Genomic DNA, 23,259 nt, shown 5'->3' on the forward strand with positions numbered 1-23,259 from the left:
TGGCTACTGTAGACGTCACTAAAAGTGCGATGTCCCATTGGTTCTACTAACTATAGGATCCTAGATTACTTGGTCCACTATGATTGGGTTGGCACCAACCCCACTCATACTTTTCCATTTTGCCTAGCAGCACGCAGAATAGCCGGCCAAGTGCAGGGTGCTCGTCTGCACGCCCGGGCTCCTTCCAATTATTGCTAAAATCAATCATCGCTTCGGTAGCCATGTGTCAATTATTTCTTTGTGGTTGGCCTCAAGACTGCATCTCTGTCTGGAAAAGTTCTGATATCTTTGCATGGCACTCCGCCATGTCTAGGTGTGAAAGTCTCACTTCTTCTCGCTCGGCTGGTCACGTGCTTCAGACACCGTGAAATCACCTCAGTCTTCATGTAATTTGTTTGTTTGATTTTCATTTTGCCCACCACCTGCCTGCCACGGTTTCTTATCTTGACCTTTCTGAGCAGGATATTCTGTTCCTTGCTTCATTAATTGTAGCTACTGTTCGTCTATTTTAGCGGATACGACCTTGGCTTTTTGGCACGATTCGTCTCTGTCTGAGTTTCACTTCTGCCTTTATTCTTGATTTGTTAGCTATGAAGCTCTCCTCATGTGGCCTCTAGAAACATTTGGTTGATTATGCTCTTGTGCATAGTGGAAATATACTTATATAAAGTGCTTCTTTTGAGGTAGATATGTATAAGTGGTGCTTGCCGCAATCTATCTGACTACTAAGCATAGCAAGCAGCATATAGCTTTCTTGCGGTTCCAAGCATATGTAAATGTGTAAACTGGTTGAATATCTTCGCCATGCTCAAGGAATAAGCTTCATACATCCGACATCGTCCTGTCACATTAGGTTTGCAATGTCCCTTATCCATGGCATTTCGTCTCCTTTCATTATTCGCAAGTCATCATATCTTCTATATGCGAGTCCGGATTCTGGTGACGTCACCATTCGTCTTGCATTAAGACCTTTTAGGCTTCTTCAGGGACTGTACTCAGACAATCCTCATTTAGTTTCATTTGTTGACATGGCTTTCTCAATGGATACCTTACTGTCCATGTTTTCTTCAGTGTCGGTACTTCAATAGGTGCTGTTCTTCTGATAGGTACTGGACAGAGCCCCACTGCGGCTTTCTGCTGGTTTATTTGCTCATCATATGTCACATATTTCGGCGTGAACATTCCTGGTACTTCAGAATGGACGGTTGGAGTGCTGGCCTTATTTGGGACCTCTTCTACACTCCCCCTCTGGGCGATTCATCGCCCACTTTAATTTCTTCCTTTGTATCCATCTTCTTGGGATCCTCTGCATTTCCTTTCACTTCATCGTCTGGGTCCATTTTTTCCCTCATCTTCTGGGTCCATACATGATGGTCTGAAGAAATTTCTCTTTGGGGTCCATATCTTTATGACTCCTTTTAGACTTCCTGCTGTTCTCACGTGTTCATCCTTGTTCCACGGCATTAGTTGACACTGTCCATTTGGGCTGGAATAGATCCTACTTCCCACATAATTTCTATGTTTCCTGGGATATCGAAACTTTGGTCCTTCTGGTGCATGAATGCTGGCTTTCACAAAGGGCCTCATTATGGGTTTGGAGGCAGCCATGCCCTTAATAAGGGCATGGCTGCCTCCAAACTTGGGTCTGGGGTCCCTGAATGGGGAAATACCGGGCCATTCCGACTTTGGATGGACCGGTATTTCCCCATTCAGGGAACCCAGACCCGGACAATCCCCATTCCCATTTGAGCCCCCATAGGGCTCAATGGGAATGGGGAGCACGTTAACAACGGGCCCGTTAATGACGGGCCCGTTGTTAACATGCTAGTCCCCTCGCGGGACCCACAAAGGACGTCTGGTCTGACCAGACATCCTGTGCAGTTCTAGCGAGGGGACCTCGTAATAGGACGGAATGGGATTAACGGTGCCGGAACCGTCACCGGCGCCGTTAAACCTATTCCGTCAGAGTCGTAATGAGACCCAAAAGGCCTCATTACACGGTAGGCGGTAAGGGTTTACCGGTACCGGTAAGGGTTTACCGGTACCGGTAAACCCTTACCGCCTTACTACGAGGTCCCTTTGCGGGACCCGACCTTAACGGCTGGTGTAGACCAGCCGTTAAAGTTGGGACCAGCAAAGGGACCTTGGTGCTAATTACGGTACTGTAATTTGCGGTACCGTAATTAGCTCCTTCCCCAATCCCATTGAGCCCTATGGGGCAAAAATGGGAATGGGGAAGGGCCATGGAGAAAGGGGGAATTACCGCCCCACCAACCTTGGAATGGGGTGGTAATTGCCCTTTTCTCCATGGTGGTACCGGTATGGTACCGGCGGCAACCATGGTGCTAATAGCACCATGGTTTAGCACATAATGGGCCTCATTCTGAGTATGGCGGTAAGGGATACCGGTCACTGTTAACGAGACCGGTGCCGGTAATCCCTTACCGCCACATTCCAGGTTCCCTTTGCGCCCTCGTCCTTAACGCCTGCTTTTAGCATGCGTTAGGAACGAGGGCGCAAAGGTGCTTTTAAGCCAATAACGGTGACCGTAAAGTACGGTCACCGTTATTTGCAATTTCCCCATTCCCATTGAGCCCTATGGGGGCTCATTTGGGAATGGGGAAGAGCCCTGGGGAATGGGAAATTACCGCCCTGGTCAACTCGGAATAGGGCGGTAATTTCCCATTCCACCAGGGCGGTGCCGGTACGGGTCCGGCGCCGACCAAGGCGCTAATAGCGCCAGACTCGGAATGAGGCCCAATGCGAATCAGGCGTTAAGGGGTTAATTGCGCCGTAAACGGCGCCGACCCTTAACGCCTGATTCCGAGGTCCCTTTGCGCCATGGTGAGTTTAACGCCTGCTTTTTGCAGGTGTTAAAATCCATGGCGCTAAGGGACCATGGTGCTAATTACGCCACCGTAATTTACGGTGGCGTAATTACCGCCTTCCCCACTCCCATTATGCCCTATGGGGCAAAAATGGGAATGGGGAAGGGTAAAATGGGAAATGGGGATTTACCGCCCCACTCACCTTGGAATGGGGCGGTAAATCCGCCATCCACCATGGTGTAAACGTATCGCCTGGGTCGTAATGAGGCCCAATGTGTAATGAGGCCCAAAGTCTCTTATTTCTTCATGAGGCAGGTCTTTGGGCTTCCATCCTGGTTCGACACCAATCATGATCTTCTTCCCTATGGCCTTTCTCTCTGTTTTCTGACACTCAGAGATTAATATCTTGATAACACAAAATCCAAGCAATATCATCACTAGCAGGGCTCCTAGGAATTTGAATGCATCTGCCATCCATTGTGGAACCCATGAGAATAGTGATCCAAACCAACTGTTGTCGTCCACTTCGTCAGTTTCATTAATCATTTGGTTCTGTAGTTTTGTCAGCATACCTATGGCTTCTGTTAAGAGTTCCATTTTCTTCGTCATGAGATGGTATAAATGTGCAACATGTTTCTCCGATTTTTGAACAAACACTTCCATCCATAGCTGTGATCATGTCAAGGACATATCTTTTCTGGAGAGTCATTAGTCGAATTGACCTTAACTCTTCTTTGATTGCGTTGAATACTTTGATGGTCGTGTTGATGGTCTGCAGTAACTCCCATCTGGTTATCAGCAACCATTTAGTATTTGCTCCAACCTGAATTCTTGGCATGAAGATTGTTGTGAATACTGATGAGGTCTGGCTGAACAATCTATGTTCATACGGAATCGCATCAAAAGCTTCTATGGATTTGTCGGAGAAATAATTCTCTCGCTTCATTCGGTTCATCAACTCTGCAGATCTCTTCTTCCTCAGGTGAGCATCTGCTTTTGGGAAACTGTCAATATTCAGGTCACTTTTCAGAATCACCAACTTTGGAACGTGGACATTCTCTATTGTGCATATACCTCCCAAGTTTCTCGGCAGCCTGATATATGCTTTGGATCCACATGCCCAATAATGATCCATGATCACTGCAGTGCTGTGTACCATTCCTGGAGCGTCAAAGACTCGTCCACAATTCTGATTCTCTCCCATCTTCCTAGTGCCATTATTCCTGAAGCAGAATTTTGGGCTTTCCAATGGTACTATCTGCAAGGGTCCTCCTCTGTCTTCGACCCATGTCAGCAGTTTTGCAAGCTTCGGCCACAATGGCTTGCATATCATTTGTGTATTTTCAATTGTTTCCTTACAGTATCCGATGATCATCCATGCTCTGCAAATCACTACCTTCTCCCATCCGTCTGGTGAAAGCACTGTTCCCCAAATTTGCATTTGGCCTCTATTCTTCCATCTCTGAGCTTCTTCTGGAGTTTTTCCTTGCACATTTAACTTCTGGTTCACTTCTCTTCTGATTTCTGCTCCTTTAACTCCAGGCTTCTCATATCTGATCACAATGTGTTTTGTCTTTCCATTGTTACTTGTCTTTATGTCATGGACATAATCACCTTCATTTGGATTGGTTGCTTCAGTTGCCCATTTCAGTGAGGCATCACTGCCCCTGAACTGGCCTCTGGTCTTGCACATTGCTACGTGTGATAAACAGTGTGCTGTCTGGACATCAATTTCTACAACTACAAAGATCTTTGACCTCCCCATGCTTTAAGGTAGGAGTGCACAAACAAAGCATTCCCCCTCTGAATTCCGTCTTCCAACTTCTTTCATATGTTGGTACCATATGTTGTTTCCCAAATGTGCTGTGCTGTCCAAGTAGTCGTTTAGTTCACTGTCATCTCCTTCTATGCTCCTCTTGATTCTTAAGGTTTTCATGTAGTTTGGTATAACTACGTCATTGAATGCATCCGTATATCTTCTTCATGCTGGAGGATTCTCAGGTACCTCCATCTATGGTGCGAGACTCTTCATCTGAACCAATTGAGTAGGCAAAAGTCTGGCAATTCTTTCTTTTTCCTCTTGTCTCTTCCTGGTTCTGGCTATGAACAGCCATAATGATTCTGCTATCATCTGTGCTTGTGAGATTTTCTCTGGGCTGGCACTTGCTCTTCTCAGTGTTGGATCAAGAGTTTCCATCAATGCTGTTACCGTTGGCTTCTTCTCCAACTCCTTTTGTCTCTTTAAAAGTTCAGCTTCCTTCATTCGGCTTTTAGCTTCACTTATCGTAGATCTTCTCATTGTTGGCTGTCCAACCTTCCTTTCTTCTTTGGCTTGTGGTTCTGCAATTATTGACACTAGACCTGGTGTGTGTGCATTCATCGTTTGCATGCGTGTTGTTGTCAGTAACCTTTTTTCATTCAGATTCTGCCGACCCTGTTTCAGGCTCTTCAATTTGTTTGTTGCTGCAAGTGTCTGTGTGTCATTGTTAGTCACATCCATCTCAAGTTCACTCACTCTGTTATTAGACCTTCTAGGGACTGGAATGATTATATAAGATCGGGTGCTTTTGTGGATTTCATATGCACATTATTCGGTGGGTGCACTGGAATCGGGATAATTTGTGCACCAATGAAAAATGCAGTTCTAATCGTCAGTGACAGTAAAACAATGATGAATACAATACATAAGTACATGATTCCCCTATAGGTTAGTCTACAGCATTTAGTTCCGGAAAAATAAGATTGCTATTTTGATTTCCCATCTCGATCATTAAAGGAAAACTAATGCTTTAATACAGACTATGTGAAAATATCTCTGGATGTTTGCCGTCTTTCCTCGTGGGCTGTAGGTACTGAATGATAGTCCTTCTTTGCCTGGACAATGGGTCGTCTATTGTCTCTGGATACAGTTCTCTTATTTGGCTATGGAGAATGTCAAATCTGGAAATACATTCAGCAAGTCTCTTTTACTGTGCATGTTCAAAGTACACAAGTTCCCAGTCGATGCCTCTCTTCTGTTTCACTCCAGAAGACATGTCATCCATGTCGGTATAAGTTAAGTCTCTGGCAAAAACTTCTCGATCTGTCCCTCGGCGGAAAGTTTAAAATCTTCTCAAATAGTTCTGTTGATGGTTAGAAAGTTCAACCTGCATTACAATACCATGCAAGAGCATGCTCATCTGTGTAGAATTAGCTGGGTCTCCTATGAATTTGAGGACGTCAACACCGGCGAGTCTCCCCACAAGTTCTGGAAAATCCTCATTCTGGCGAAAAAAGACATTGCTTGCCAATCTGCTATCTTCTTGTGACAGGGACATTTGTCCTGCCCTTGCTAGAGTTTGGAACTGTTTGGCCCTCACTCACTGTGAGCAGTTTCTGCAGTCTCGATGTGTGTGGAGAGCAACTTGGATGATAATCCCGTTTAGGATTATACTCAGACGTTCTGTATTTGCTGGATCTCGAAGAAATGTCAAAACATCTGTGTTTCTCCCAACAAGATCTGGACAGTCTTCTATTAAGCGAAAGAATAGCACGCTGACAAGCCTATTCGCTGCTTCTTCTTCTGCTTGGAAAAGTGTTTCCTCTCTGTACTCCGGAAGCAGGAGGAACTGCTCGGCAATCACTGTAAGCAGCCTCCTTACTGTCTTTTCATTTTCAGGATCTTGAAGAAATTCAGTCATGCTTATGAGCATACCCACCAATGACAGGTACGATCTCAATACTAGCTCAAAGTAAATTAAAACGTCCTTAGTGATGTCACTACTGTGGGACACCATAAGTGAGCCCGAACAAAGTCTCTGTGTTGAAAGAATCTGGATACTGTATTTTCTTCCAATTTATGTGCCCTCGATCACAATTTGGCATATCCTTTTCTTAGCAAGGCTTCAGTGCGCCTCAGTCCAAAGTTCAAAGTCAATAGACTATGTTGTGGCTTATACTTGCACTTTTTTTCTTCACCCTGCAACTAGGATTCACAGAGTGTCCGTTTTTATGTCCTTATTCCCTTTTTTGCTTAGAGGAATGTCCAAAATGAAGCCAAAACTTTGCACAAAAGTTCTCTGTCTTTGCTTTGCTGCTGGTCATGTGTCCTTCTTCCTCGTCATGGATCTTGTCTGCATGTGCTGTGGTTCTTCACCGTCATCTGTGGTCTCTACACGTTGGGGTGCGGGCATTGGGCCTTCAACGATATATGGCTTGATGTCACGCACAAAGATCCAAGCTCCTCTTCCTTGTAGCTTTACTGCAGAGGGAGTGACGTCTTCCACTGCAAAGGGACCATTAAACCTTGGCTCGTCCCACATCTTTCTCGTGTGATTCTTCACCAGGACAGTGTCTCCAGGGAAGATTGATCGAACACAGACTCTGAGCTGTGTTTGCAGTACTAGCTCCTTCTGTGTTCTGTGCTGCCCCGCACCCTTTTCGTCGTCGCTGCAGGTGGCCTGAAAATACAGTAAGACAAGATGGCATGCAATTCAAGTAATTTTGCATTTCAGACCCTAAGATTTCTCCTGGCTGTGCATCACATCTAGCTCTGTCTCAAGGTATCAGGGGAGTGTGCATCCTTCTCCCTGTTGCTTTTTCGTGCAGCGTAAGATGGTCAGAACCAGATTGGCTTCTCAGTGCGTACAGTGCCAATGGAAGGCAGTGTAGCCATCCCTTCTTTAGAGTAAGCTTCAACTTGGCTATCCTTTCCTTTAACAAGCCATTGAGCTTCTCACATATCCCATCACCTTGCGGGAGATACGCTGACGCAAACTTTTCTTTGTACCAAGCAACAAGCTAATCTGTTCAAAACTTTGTTGACAAAGTGAGCCCCATTATCTGATCTCACGACTTCACATTCTCCCCACCTGGGAAATACCTCTCTCACCAGAAATTTGGCAGCACAGGTAGAGTCTGGGTGTGTGCTTGGCCCTCCTTCTATCCATCAGACACACCACAACAATTAGGTACCTGTACACGTAACATACTTGAATCATATCAACCTAATCGACATGCAAGTGCTGAAAATGTCCATTGGGCCTTAGGATGACTCCTCTAATTACTTTTAATGTATGCCCAGCAGTAAACTGCTGGGAAATTATACAGTTCACCATAAAAAATGCAACGTGCTCTGCTAAGTTTGGTATAAATCAGTCTTCAGCATGCGGTGCTGCGAGATTCTCTTTTGTCATGTGTGCTGGATAGTGTAACTGTTCCAATACTATGTTTAACAGGTCTATAGGCATTACTGGTTTACGGTTACCAGTCAATTGGTCGAAAACATTTGGTCGACAGGACAATTGGTCGACACCATTTGGTCGAATGCCAAATGGTCGAATTTTTTTTTTTTTTTTTTACCCCTTTTTTGGTTTTTTTTGGGGGGGGTCCCCCCAACCTCCTTTTTTTTCTTTTTTTTTTCCCCACACGAAAACCCACAAAACACATATATTAAAAAAAAAAAAAAATTCGACCATTTGGCATTCGACCAAATGGTGTCGACCAAATTGCAGTCGACCAGTTTGTTGTCGACCAATTGACCGGACACCCCGGTTTACCAGTGCTATCTTGTCGCTACAAGCTATCAGAGGGGTTTAAAGAACACCCTTGCCGCTTCCAGAGGTGGTTCTCCTCCTGTGGTGCCTCCCCTTGGAGTTCCATTAACTGGGATCGCCCCATGTTACTATAGCTCTCAGGTTCACTTCGTGCAACAATCATTTTTTCGTTTACATCAGTTATTTTCACATCCATGATGGCCTCTCCCTTGGATGCCATATTCTTGGCCTCCGTGTCTGCTGCTTGATTTCCTCGTGAGATAAAATCTGTCCTTTTCGTGTGGGTGGCGCATTTCGCGACCGCTATGCCCACTGGGAGCTGTAGTGCCTTAATGAGCTTATCCAATAGGGCTGCGTGCTGCACTGGAGAGCTGTCTGCTCAGATGTAACCCCTCCTGTTCCAGCACGCCAAGCATGCGTGCACTGTTGACATCATATAGGCAGAGTCACTGTACACCGTTACTTCCTGGTCTGCGTGATTCCCAATGGCGAGTATCAGCGTCAATAATTCAGCAGCCTGTGCTGAATAGTGAGATGGTAATCGTTCACCAATGAGCACTCGAAATTCTCCATTTGCTGTGTGCTTCATCACAGCGGCGCCTGGATATCTTTGGCCATCGTTTTGATCGATTCTCGAGGAACCGCCAACGAAGACAATTTCTCCTTCTGCCAATACATTTTCTTTTACTCTGGGAATCTCATCATAAAATTCTTCATAATTTGCACAGTCATTTATTTATTGGCTCTCCTTCAGTGACTGGTTATGCTATAAACATAGTTGGGTTTACTATCTTACATCAAACTATCTTAATCAATGGATTGGATATGATCACTTCATATGCAGAAGCTCTCTGAGATGTCAATGTGCCCTTTGGTTTCTCTAGAATAGCAAAGAGTGCGTGCTCGACATACAACGGCATTGAGCATCCCATCACAATAGTTGTAGCTTTCTCTATGGCGAACGCTGCGGCAGCTAAACTTCATTCGCAAGGGAAGTGGCCTCTCATCACTGGGTCCAAATTCCCACTGTAGTATGCCAGGGGCTTGTACCCCAACGTGGTTCTCTGTGTGAGCACTGCCGTAAAAACGCTGCCATTCATGTGCGAATACAAGTAGAATTCCTCTGCATAATTGGGAATCCCTAAAACTGGTGCGGTGCAAATGGGTCTCTTGAGTTCAGTAAACCCTTTTTCCATGGTCCCAGACCATTCAATTTTTCCTTTCACCTGTGCCTTCTTTAGGGCCAGTAACAAGGGCTTGGTGTACGAGCTGCAGTCAAAGAACCATGCCCTGATATAATTGCAAAGACCTAAAAGGCTCTGCATCTGTTTTATCATGTGTGGCTTATCTGTGTTCAGTATGGCTTCAGCCCTTTCAGGGGTATCCCTTTTCCCCCCATGCAAGATCAATTGGCCTTTATACAGCACTTCTTGTTGACAATATTGTAACTTGTCTTTGTCAACTTTATATCCTTTCTCAGCCAATATAGTCAAAAGCTGAATAGAATCGCCTCTGCATCTTTCCTCTGTCGTGCTTCTGGTAAAATTGCTCCTGGTTTTAATTTAATTCTTACTTCTCCGACTACTTTCAATAGGCCTACATCATAGGGGCCTGTGGTCCATACTGAGACAGGCACCTGGGCCATGTCATCCTCAAAATATTCAGGACAATTCTGTGCTAACACCATTCTCTGAAGCACTTCTCTTTTGATCATTGTCACCCGAAAGTGAGATTTATCTCAACTGTTGTATCTTCTCCATCTGCTTGCTCGTCAAACAAATTGTCATCAGTGACGTCAGTCAATCTGTACCCTTCTTCAACGGCGATCACTGTGCACCATTGTCGGCCTTCATCATCGCAACCATCGATCAAAGCCATTTTCCCCTCGCACTATAGCTGTGTGTATCAAGGGAAATACTTGGCCCTTTTCCTCGTGCATAGGTATCCTTGGCCTAAATAGAAATTCATCTGGAGTCCTCATGGTTTTGTCTGCAAGGCCTGGTAGCCCCGCCATTAACACATGTACTTCATACGCAAATATGTCTGGCTCTAACGGGATAGTTCTCATAGCTGTGTGTCCTGCGTATGCTCTAATCATTTTGCATATGTTCAAATAGTGCATTCCTGGAGTTGAACATATTATACCCTTCTCTGTGAATGAGATTGTCATGTTTAGCTTTGTCATTAAGTCTCATCCCAAAATATTCACTGGGGTTTGTCTTGAATATAGCAGTGGTACATTCATATCACATTCTCCTATAGAGACTGGAAGTGTATCTTTAAAAGGAACACGACTTGTAGCTCCTGTGAAGCCCTGAGTATTTATAGCATTGCCGGACAAGGAAAACTTGCCTTCACGTATACACGAGCGTGTTGCACCCCTGTCAACTAAGAAGGAATATTCTTTATCCCCTATAACATCTACCCTGTCATCCCACCCGTCCAACATATTGGCGGTGGTCTGCTTATTTGCCCATTTGAAATATCCTGACTTTCATTTTGCATGTTTTGAAAACCTCCCCGATTGTTCTGAAAACCTCCCTGATTACTCTGCCATCCTCTTCCCCTAAATCTTCTTCCTCTGGGGTAGAACCCATTATTGCTCCAATTTGCCTGCTGTGGATTATTGACCTGCTGCATGCTCAGTCCGTCTGTGCTAGTTATCATTGGCCCTTCAATGGCATACTTAGACAATTTTTTCTGCACACATTTTGCTTCTTCACCTTTTCATGCAGTCTCTTTTTTGCAATTCTTCTCTTGCAACAGCCTGCAATAGTGCGCTATGGTCAACTGTATTTCAGACTATGGTTTAGCCTCGATTCCTACCAATTTCTTGAGCTGCTTCTGTACCTGATATGGCAGCCCTTAGCATAATATATGGTAAAACACGGGTATAGATTTCCCCCCAAGATTCCCGCATTTCCAGTACCCATGCGTCCTGGAAATTCTGGATGTAAAGCAAAAGGTCCTCTGACTCCTTCATCTTACATGTCATGATAGATCCCATGTCGGAAGTATCCGGATACATCAATTGTAAAGCTTTCCATACAGCGGCTCTGCAATTGTTAAACGGCGCACCGTCGAGCGCAGTATTGACTGTAGTTACGCCAGGGTAACCTGCACATGTCCACACATCGTCAGCTCCATCACCAAGTGTGGCGATTAAAAGACCCTCGATATCCTCTATAAATAATGTGTTACTCCCGTCATTTTTTCTAGCTCATGTATCCATTTTCCGGCTCCTGATGTCAACATTAGAAGCTTATTTTTCAGGTTTTCCCGATCAATGTGTGGCCATGGAATATACTGTGGTCTCGTTCCTCCTTTCTCGAGCAACGGAAATTGTGACGCATAGCCCTCCTTCTCTTCTCTCATAATTTTTCTATCTATTGCAGGAGTAATATTCCTGCATCGCTGTCTACCTGGTAATGTCCTTAGTCGGCTCACATAGGGTGGTGGAGACATCCCCTTCTGACCGTAAGATACTTCTTTGCGTCGGTCTGACTGTGTGGCTGACTCGGATGCCCTTGGTGCAGTCTCGCCAGAATCTGAATATCTTATCCCTTTTCCCACTGAGAAGAGTTTTTCGCGTCTCCTCTCTTCCTCTTTTCCCTCATGTTCCTCTCTTTAGGCGTCTGATATTGTTTGCACCCAACTCGTGCAACTTCTCTCATCCTCCTCGCTCCTATTGATTGTCAGCCTAGGGACAGCTCTCTATTTCTGCTACTTCGGGAGGCGTCCTCAGCATCGTACAGCAGAGTGCTCTCCAGGCACTCGTCCTCTCCGTTCCTTTGGGGTATTTGTTCTAGCCCCATTTCATCATATATTCAATCGATCGTCTCTCCGATGCTTCGGGTATCGAAGTCATGCTCAATTTTTGCCCTGGACGTGCCTGGTACTGAATCGTACTCAGGAAAGAATTCTTCGATGTCTTCCCAATCTACAACTGGATAAGGTTTTTTAACTTCTCTTTCTAGATATTCAAGATCGTGTGGTCTCTGTCTTCGCTTGCGTTCTAGGTCGTCATCGAATTCTCTGCGTTTCCTCACTCCTCTCTGATCATTCGCTTGTGTTCCTGTCTGTTCTGATCATTAGCTGTTCTTTGTTTATGATCGTGTTTCCTTTCTTGCTCCTCGCGATACAATTGCTCTCGTCTCATCCTATCTTTTTTCCTGATCCTTTCTTCTCTCAATCCTTTTTCCTTTTTTTCTCTTTTCTCTGTAAATCATCTAGCTTCCCTTTTTGTTTCACGCAAATGCCTTTACCATCGAGTTTCAATAAAATCTGACCTCCCATCCATTCGTTCTGTGTGAATGCTATCTCATCAGTTCTATCTTCATCTCCTTTCCATTTTTTGCCATCTCTCTCTGTATCGAGAGATGTACTTGCTTGTGCCTTGTTTTTTCTCTTGTTCTTGTGTCTCTCCTTGTCCCTCGGGACCTTGGAGGTGATATCTCTATCTCTGTCTTTGTCTGTGTTTTCGTCACTACTTTGCGTAGGCGACTCATATGTCGGGTTGCTGTACCCCGTGGCTGCTTTAAATTCTCTTAGCGTGTATAATCCTTTGTCTATTCTGACTTCACTTTTTGCTTCAAAAGGGGCGGGTGGCGCGCAAGACGACTCACCCCCCTCTGTGCATACGTCAAGTATCCAATCTACTGGCAGCTCCTCCTCCTTATCCTCTTGATACATCTTCCAAAGCTCTAAACTAGCTAGGTGTTTGTCTAACTTTTTTCCTGTGTATGTGGTGTGCAAATATGTCGGCTTGTGCTGCAGAACCGTTTTAGACAGTGATCCACCCTGGGGCCATGGCATAAACATTTTGTTTGTGTTTCCTTTAGCCCATTCTGCACTGTACTTTTTCAGCTTAGGTGCATGTGTGCACAGGTGTACTAATGGAGTCATGTCTTCCATGCTTAAATCTGTTCACCTTCTCTTTGTATACCACCTGTTGTGCTTTTCTGTTCCTTAAAACCACTTCAACAATATGAGCAAGCACCAATCGTCGCAAGCTCCAATCCCATTTTTTTCCACAAAAAATGATACTTTCTTTTCCTCAAAGGATAATTTTCGTCCTATGACGTTACAACAAACAACACGTAAAACAGACGTTAACCGACTAGACAAACTTCAGCTGGCTACACAGATCTCTGCTCCCTATATTTGACCCCGACATGGGGTGTAAGCCCATCCCTTTCAAAGCGTCTTTACCACTATGGTCTCCTAGTTATTCCTATTTTATTCAGGACTTTGGATGCAGGCTTCTTCTAACTGCTATATTAAGTGTAGGAATTTAGGTGTATCCTCTCTTCTCGATGTCCCCCCCGGTATCTCTCTGTTGTCAGGTATCCTCCTGGTTTCCGTCTCTTCTCGGGTGTCTTCCCCGGTATCCTTATCCACTACTCGGTCACCCTTTGAGTCACTATTTCCTTAAATATATATATACACATATACATACACATACACACACACACACACACACATTGTACTCTACTTCTAACTGTATTTTCCCTTCTCCCTCCGTTACCTTCCATTACCTGTTCTAAAGCATGCATTTTTTGCCAAAGTATTTAGTCTTTTTCACTCACTGTTTGCATGTTTCCTCTCTGGACGCTCAGGATCACCGCCTTCGTCACCGCCTCTCCTGCCGTTCACCCGATCAGCTGCTCGCAGAAGTGGGAAGGGGTTTGTGGGGGAAAGAACCGGTCCCTTCAGACCCTGACCTGCAGGTTTTGCACTTTAATCTAGCCACTATCTACTGGGAGCTTCACGGTCTACTTAGCCGGATAGCAAAGGACTTGTGATATTGCCGAAGACCTAGAGTTACTTTATGTCAACGGTCAATGGGTGTCTTATCTAATCAATAAACCATCCTATCTCTGCTACCAAGTGTGCACCAGGCCCCCAACCGACCAATAGAGCTGGGGGTTGCCAAAGAGCACTGTAAGATGGAATAGCAGCACCCGTGAGATGGATGGGGATGCAGATTAATACTCTCACATCAAATCAATAATGACAACTCAATGGTTTGGGAAAGGGAGTCCGTTTAATGACAAGTACAAAAAAAATGGGGAGTTTCATGAATTTCAGGGGTTGCTTGATCTTCCTTCTCACTTCACAACTCCAACAAACTTCAAAAAAACACATAATTTATACTAAAAACTCATCATCACTGACGTGTAATGCTTAAAATGTTACATGCACTTCTATTGGTTCTAGGAAGGTAACTTTAATATAGGTGCTATATCTGTATATGGTAACGGAGGATTGGATAAACACTGTCAGGTGGGGCATCTAATCCCTACCTTAAAAATGGATACCGTAGACGTCACTAAAAGTACGACATCCCATTGTTTCTACTAACTATAGGAGTCTAGATTACTTGGTCCACCATGATTGGGTTGGCACCGACCCCACTCATACCTTTCCATCTTGTCTAGCAGTATGCAGAATAGCCAGCCAAGTGTAGGGTGATCGTCTGCATCCCCAGTCTCCTTCCAATTATTGCTACAATCAATCATTGCTTCAGTAGCCATGTGTCAATTAATTCTTTGTGGTTGGCCGCAAGACTGCATCTCTGTCTGGAAAAGTTCTGATATCTTTGCATGGCACTCTGCCATTCGTAGGTGTGAAAGTCTCACTTCTTCTCGCTCGGCTGGTCACGTGCTTCTGACACCATGAAATTGCCTCACTCTTCATGTAATTTGTGTATTTTATTTTCGTTTTGCCCACCACCTGCCTTCGGTTTCTTATCTTGACCTTTCTGAGCAGGATATTCTGTTCCTTGCTTCATTAATTGTAGCTACTGTTTGTCTATTTTAGCTGATACGACCTTGGCTTTTTGGCACGATTTGTCTCCGAGTTTCGCTTCTGCCTTTATTCTTGATTTGTTAGCTATGAAGCTCTCCTCATGTGACCTCTAGTAACCTTTGGTTGACTCTGCTCTTGTGCATATGGCATCCAACCCGCAAAGGGACCTCGGAGCTAATTACGGCACCGCAAAATTGCAGTGCCGTGATTAGCGCCTTCCCCATTCCCATAGAGCCCTATGGGGCAGAAATGGGAATGGGGAAGGGCAATTTACCGCCCCTCCAACCTTGGAATGGGGCGGTAAATCCTCTTTCCACCAAGGCGGTGCCAGTATTTTACCGGCATGAGCCATGGCGCTAAGAGCCCCATGGCTCACCGCCTACCGTGTAATGAGGCCCTATGACTAGTGAAAAGTCAGTGTATAATACATTTATTGTAATCCAAAATCATTGAGAAGGTTCATATAGAAATTTAGAAATGTTATTTAATTGTTTTTATAGGTATCACGGCTCCCCATACCCATGAGACAGAACACAGACAGTTTCCTGTCCATTTTTTCGTCCTGAAGAAGGTTGCTGTATTGAAGGACTGAAATTAATGTCCAGAGACAACTGAACCAAATGTAGATGTGTTAAACCTGTGTGATCAAATCTTCCACAGATGTATTGAAGAGACAATGGGCCTCATTACGATTCCGCCTCCGTGATTCCCGGAATTACCGGGGCATTACAACCCCGGTTTCCCGGGAATCACGGAGGCAGAATGGTGTTAATCCCCATTCCCATTGAGTCCTATGGGACTCACTGGGAATGAGGATCACCGAACCACCGGCAGCATCTCGTAATGCTGCCGGTGTTTCCTCGTCCGGCTGCAGGCGGGCGGTGTTAAACCCGCCAGGTCAGACCTGGCGGGAACATCACCTCCCGCCTGCTGGAATTGTGATCGCCCAGCATGGAAACAACGGTGGCGGCGGGTTTACCGCCACCGTTGCTTCCATACCGGGCGATTTGTAATGAGGCCCAATAGATCTAAATTAAAAGTTTGTGTAACAGCAATATCTAACCGAAGACGGTTGGATGGAAAGTACTTATTTAGTACGTATGCGAACCAGTATGAAAGTGTATGAATGATAGAGAAAATAGTGAAAGGAGCTGTGGTTCATTCTTTATATATAGTCCTGGTACAATTTACAAGGAAACATTTAAAAATGTATGTTTTATGTATATTACATGTTTGTGTTTTTCTATTAAATTAAATTGATTTGCTATTCAGAAAAGTAGTTGTCAGTATTTGTAAAAAGACAACGTATATAGATATGAATAATCCCGCTCTTCCACTGGTCCACCTTGTTTTGTTGATTTAACCCTTCCCCCTGACGGGCTGTTGGGTGGAAGTACGATATATGGGGCCTCATTACGACCCTGGCGGTACGGGGTAAACGGCGCCATAAAAGGTGCCGTCGCCGTTTATCCCGTACAGCCTCATTACAAGGTCAATCCAGGCGTGCTTACCGGGTCCTGCGAGGGGAAGAGGGAGCAAACAACAGGCCAACTCGTAATGGCCTGTTGTTTGCTCCCTCTCCCATTCCCATTCAGCCCTCCTAGGGCTGAAATGGGAATGGGGAAGAACCGGGTCCGGGTCCTTGGAGGGGTCCGAGTTCGGAAGGCCCGGTAATTCCTCATTCTGAGGACCCGGACGCGATTTCGGCGGCAGCCATGCCGCCGATAGCGGCATGGCTACCGCCGAGGTCGTAATAAGGCCCATGGTGTTGTTGTGAAGTCCAGGCCAGACTGGCTGGATCCTATCCCAGTGACTGTATGTTGTGGGTACACCCTGTGGATGGGACCTAGGTGAATGGAGTGTGTAACCAATATGCACTTCTTGTTGTGGATGTCCGGTTTCTAGTATGAAACACAATGACTGAGGGCCTCATCATGAGTCTGGCGGTAATCCTTAAATGCGGCTGTAGCGCTATTACCGCCACATTTAAGGGTCCGCCAGATCATGGCCATGGCGGATTTCCCCCCAGCTTTGAGCTGGGGTGAAATCCGCAGCAGAATTGACGATTTTCGGCGCTATTACCACCGGGGGAAATCCGCTGGCGGTAATAGCGCAAATTTTCCCCATTGGGCCCAAATTTTCCCCATTGGGCCCAATGGGGAATGAGGAATTCCCGAATGGGCCCAATGGGAAATGGGCAATAACCCTTCCGCCAAACCGGTGATCCGGCGCCAATAGCGTCGGGGGGGGGGGGGGTTTGGCAGTAGGGCTATTAGCGCCGACGCTAATAGTGCCGGTGTTACCGCCCAACTCGTGATGGGGCCCTGAGACAGTCCTGCCCGAAACTGGTATGAATGCAGTGTGTAGTGTTGAATGGCTGGGTACTTGTCCCAATACACATTCCTTGTTGTGAGTGTCTGAGAGGGAGGAGAATGGCCTGAATGTACTGTATGCCTGATTGGCTGACAGACTGCTGAATGCCCTTCTGAGTGATTGGTTGCTTGAGTGTGACCCAGCAGAATGAATGGGAGATCAACTAGTATATCTGGGGGCCTCTCAATGCTAGAATTTGTTCAGAAGCTGAAGTCGAAACTGATGCTTGATCTTGAAGCCGAGCCCGAAGAAGGTTGACTCCCGTTACCTTCACCGCAATCTGAAAGCTGCTGTGACTTCGAGACTGATCCAAGAAAGGACCTGGTTAGGCATCCTCTTCCCGAGCTCCGAGGGACCACCGAGCACTGCTAACCTTCGCCGAAGCTCCCTGGAAGTCAGACCCTTGACAGGCTGCCGACCAAAGACAGGGACCGCCAAGGAGTAGTGAAGCACCGGACATTCCATCCACCGTTGTCGACCAGGGTTTGCAGGTTTGTTATAAATGCTGGAGGCCCGTCAAAGCTAGTTATCCAGAAGCGGGGACTGCTTGACGCCGTACCATCGACGACCGGAGCTGCAACGCTCCATTAAGACATTTGATTCCCGGATGCGCTCGTCCACCGCCGACCGCCTTAGCCCGCTGGAAAAGGCCAGGCCGTCGACACGCTGAGGAGCATCCGCCAGTGGGTTTCCCACCACCCAAAGACCATAGAGATGCTGGACGACTCAACGCCCTTGCTGGGCCAAAGTTCTTCACAAACTCTTTGCGGTTCTGAACTATCGACATTGAGGTGCCCCGCACACCTCATCCCTGTATGACGTCTTCGATTCGGCGTCGACGAGCACTGCCAGGACCGAAGCTGCTGCCTCAATGCCACCAAACTTCCATCGAGGATTCTCGACGCCGAGTTCACTTTCTTCGAGGCCCATCGACGATCCATGGCTCCTGCTTTAAAGGGAGTCACGCAAGAAAGATCCCTCGACGCCTCTTCGAGGAACTCTGCTATTCCGGGTACATTGGGGTGGTAGAAACATTTTAGAAGAGAATAAGACTTATTGAACAATATATGGACTGGGCTTGTAGTGTATCTTTATTTTACAGGTTGCCCAGGTGGGGGGAGGGAGGATCTCCACACAGAACTGTGTCTAGTGGCAGGGCCCAGTATTCTGCCAATTGTTCTAACCAACTGCTTTCCTCCCATGTCTATTGTTGGTTACCTTTATTCATTGATTTGTGTGACATTTGGCCACAGTACAGTTTATGCTCTTTAATGAAATCTGATAATAATTGTGGTACCACTTAGAACTGTATATATTTGCCATTGTAGATTAACTGAGCACAACACAAGTTATTGTGATTGTGTATATAACATTGTACCTTAATTATATAAAGACTGTGTTTTAACTACTACAGTGTGTGGACATTCCTTTGCGGGTGCGTGGTGACTACACTGTACCTAAGAACCAGCCTGATCACCTCCTGAGAAGCTAGGCCTTGATTGCTTGTCCATTGCTACCGTAATAGAGAATCTTAGCTGGGGTCCTTTGTGCCTCCCCTCTACCATATAGAGAGCAGAAGTACAGACACCCCCTCCAGTCTTTGCAACTCCTGTGCTACCTACAAGGACATACCCTAGGGGACTGTCCAAAGTCACACTTGTGACTCCTCCACCAGCTGAGGCCGAGTGTGAGGAACCACCTAGTGTGGTTGAATCAGCTGCTGAGGAATCAGAGCTGAAAGAGGACCTTGCTCGTTGGAGATCTGCAGACCATCCTGAGCTGCAGTCTTTACTGGCAAAAGGTGGACCCTTGTAGGGCAGACTTCAGCAGAGGTCAAAGAGAGTCCTAATCTTGAAGGTCTTCGCCAACAGGCAGCTTCCGAGCTGGAAGGGCAAGAGCCAGGGAAGCATAGGTTGTACTGGGAAGATGGCCTCTTCTACAGTGAACCAACTGAGTCTATCCCAGGGGACTACAGAAGACTTGTAGTGCCTCTGGAAAGCAGACTCCAGTTCCTACAGTTAGCCCATGAGATCCCTTTGGCTGGTCACTTGAGTTTCAAGAAGACCAAAGAAAGGCTTGTTCTGCATTTCTACTGGCCTAAATTGGGGTCTGAAGTAGATAAGTTCTGTAGGAGCTGTCACACTTGCCAAACTTTGTACTGGCACTTGTAGTCTTAATTGTGTGTAGTGTTCCCAAAGGGTACTGCATGTGATTCTGCCTAACAATGTCATTCATTACAATGTCCTCATTACAAGTTTGCCGGTCCGGGCACTACGGTACCGGTAAGCTTGCCAGTACCATAGTTCCTCGACCGGCAAACTACGAATTGCGATTGCGGGTGCCTTTCTGCCCGCCATTATAATCAGATCTTTTTCATTCATGAACTTGACTTGTTCGATATCAATGGATTCAATGGGCCTCATTACACGGATGGCGGAGAACCATGGCGCTATTAGCGCCATGGTTCATGCCGGTAAAATACCGGCACCGCCTTGGCGGAAAGGGGAATTACCGCCCCATTCCAAGGTTGGTGGGGCGGTAATTCCCCCTTCCACCATTGCCCTTCCCCATTCCCATTCCCATTTTTGCCCCATAGGGCTCAATGGGAATGGGGAAGGCGCTAATTACGGTACCGCAAATTGCGGTACCGTAATTAGCTCTCTGGGTCCCTTTGCGGGTTGGTTTTTAACGCCTGCAAAAAGCAGGCGTTAAATCCCCCAACCCGCAAAGGGACCTCGTAGTAAGGCGGTAAGGATTTACCGGTACTGGTATTTTACCGGTACCGGTAAATCCTTACCGCCATCCGTGTAATGAGGCCCATTATCTTCTAGAGAGGGAATATCAGAAAAAATGTCCATGATTCAAATCATATTGGGGAAAGGGAGCAGGTCTGCATCCAAGGATAACAGAAAAAACATATTGCTTGGATGCAGTGCTCGACTGTACTTTGTTGCTGTCTTTAGGATTCTGCTTTTCGACTGGCATAGGAGTCGTGATCATGCTCGTCTCTACGTTGCTCTTTATTAGGGACTGCAAAAAAAAAAGTGTGAGTTCGGTAACCATAGGGCCTCATTCCGAGTCGGGCGGTAAGGGTTAACGGTCACCGGTAACGAGAGCGGTGCCGTTAAACCCTTACCGCCCTATTCCGAGTTCCCTTTGCGGGTTGGAACTTAACACCTGCTTTTTGCAGGCGTTAAAAAACCAACCCGCAAAGGGAACTTGGAGCTAATTACGGCACCGTAATTTACGGTGCCGTAATTAGCACCTTCCCCATTCCCATTGAGCCCTATGGGGCAAAAATGGGAGTGGGGAAGGGTCCATGGTGAATGGGGAATTACTGCCCCCCGCCAACCTTGGAATGGGGCGGTAATTCCGCCATTCACCATGGCGGAGTCGGAGTGATAACGGCGTCAACCAAGGCGCTAATAGCGCCTTGGTTAACGCCAGGGTTGGAATGAGGCCCACAGTCCGTGCCTGCCTCTGACCATCGAAGGATAAGAATGGAGATCCTTCCATGGATTGGTGAGCAGACTGAGGGTCTACTAAAGATGGTGAATAATTATTAGCTTTGCAGATTTGTTTAATGGCGGCTGCTGTCTTGTGTAGTTCTAAATTAAAGGGACATGTAATTAGTGCATTTGTACATGGCATTTGTGAAGACATATCCTGAGCAGTTAACTGCACAGTGGAATCTTTACTAGGAGTATCCAACACATTTTGTAATAAGGGGAGTGTCGTTGGGTAATTACTCTTAGGTAACACTGGGACGTTAAGAGTTGTATGAGGTTTTTGGCCAGCCATATATGCATCTACACCTTTCCGAATTTCCTGTCGGCGGAGATCACGTGCTTTAAGTTCCTCAGCCATATTGGCCGATATAGGCTACTTGTGTCTATGTTCAATGTTAGAATATGAGGTTATTGTGTTTTGGGAAACTTGAGGGTCGTGGTACCTACATTTTTAGGTGAACCATGTTTCCTTTGTCTGTGCTCAGTGTCAGAGTGCAGTGTTATATTTTGAGAAGCTTGCAGAACATTAGCCGCTAGATCTAAGTCATCAAGAGGAGCATATGATGAAATACGCAATGAAGTAGTATCAGAGACTTTATGTTTTGAGCTTGATCTAATAGGATGTATTTTTTAGTCACCACATTAGAAGTTAATACTGAGCCTTTTTTGGTTAAGTTTATAGATTTAAAAAACTGTTTCGTAGCTGAGTTGGACGCACTCTTGGTAGATTTAAGATTCTTAGATTTTTTTCCCTGATGAGTAACATTTGAACTTGAGGTAGATTTAGCATTAGGTAAGTTACAGTTAGCATTAGTAAAAATGGTATATGCGCATCTAGCTGGGGAAATAGACTTATGAAAAGTCAGCAGAGCCTCTATTGACCCAGGAGCCATGTTATCAACGATAACAATTTTATCTATGTATGGAACAGAAGAGACATCTTTCTTGTGTTACATCGGACTTCGGAAGTGAAACAAGCTGCGAGCTAGGTTTCATAGGTGAAGTTGAACTGCGCACAGAACCAGAAGGGTGTGGCTCCCGCTTTTCGACCCAGTGATGATTCATAATTCTCTTGCCAGGCCAAAATAAAAGCAATTTGTACAGCTTGATGAGCTATTTTGACATCAAGGGCTTCAAATAATTTCACTAAGGCATTAAGAGCCATATTCAAAGCATTCAGCGTAATTTCTATGAACTTAATTGAGGGATCAGTTATAGCTGGCAAAGCAGCAGTACTGCGTTTGTGCGGTGTTGGAGCAATGTAAGATGCAGCTAGCATCGACTCAGCCTGGCTTAGATCAGAAAACAAGTCAGGAGAGCGGGACAATTTTTCAGACTTGTCATACTCCAAAAAGCAGGAATCGTTTGACTCAAGGTCGATCACAGCCAAATCAGGTGAAACATGATGAACCTTTACATTAGAATTGGCCAGAGCAGGTGCAGTCGACACACATTGTAAAAGCATGCTATCAGACAGTAAAAAATTATGCATCATTGCGGTCGGCTGCTGCAAAGCAACATTCAAAACAATTCCCAGGTGATTTTTCATTAACCAGCCATTTGCCATTTGGTTCTCTTGCAACCACTGTGGATAATACTTCAGGATCAAGTCCTGTAGAGTACTTCCCTATTTGATAGTCATACACAGGTCCAGATGGACGCAATGGACGAAGCTTGACAGTAGATGTTTGACCTGTGCTCAGAGCATCAAAAGGATGAGCAGTCTTCTCACGACAAAAAAGATAGCTATCTGAATTCGTTGGAAATTTGGTCTTATCAGAAATCGTTGCTCTACCTATACAAGAGAATTGTGTAGAGCACGAGCGAATTGCTTCACGTTTGCGAATCGAACTGTCTGAGAGCTTACGTTTGTTGCTTAATGGTTGCCCCGGTCCCATAGGAGGCATGTCTGTGCGCAGCGTATGAACGCCAAATCTCTTAGGCTAGAAAGCAACAACAAAAGGGAATATGAAAGCGAAAAATACCAGATACCAATTAGTTGGCGAAGGACCGACACCGGCACCGCTTAACCGCAACGCTGCAGCGAAGCTATACTTCGCTTTAATGCTTCGCTTTGGTGCGCGCGTGTCCTGATTTTTAAAGACTTATGCCAATAGGGCCGGAGTCAACCTTGAAAACAATCCAAATAAGACCTAAACAAGAGAATACAGCATGGTTATAACAGGGCACTGTAAGCAAAATGTC

At 45.7% G+C, this 23,259-nt stretch overlaps 1 protein-coding gene across 1 annotated transcript in view; it reads right to left on the reverse strand.

The window, feature by feature from the left end:
• Nucleotides 1-23,259, reverse strand: part of LOC138563365 (zinc finger protein 850-like) — a 295,001-nt gene that overhangs the window by 54,836 nt on the left and 216,906 nt on the right. Inside the window, exon 7 of the mRNA XM_069642848.1 lies at nucleotides 5,038-5,366. Coding sequence (XP_069498949.1) covers nucleotides 5,038-5,366 — 329 coding nt within the window. The remainder of the gene's footprint in view (nucleotides 1-5,037; nucleotides 5,367-23,259) is intronic.

This window comes from Ambystoma mexicanum, chromosome 1q (genome assembly GCF_040938575.1).
Source record: "Ambystoma mexicanum isolate Mex_15411 chromosome 1q, UKY_AmexF1_1, whole genome shotgun sequence".
Taxonomy (NCBI): Eukaryota; Metazoa; Chordata; class Amphibia; order Caudata; family Ambystomatidae; genus Ambystoma; species Ambystoma mexicanum.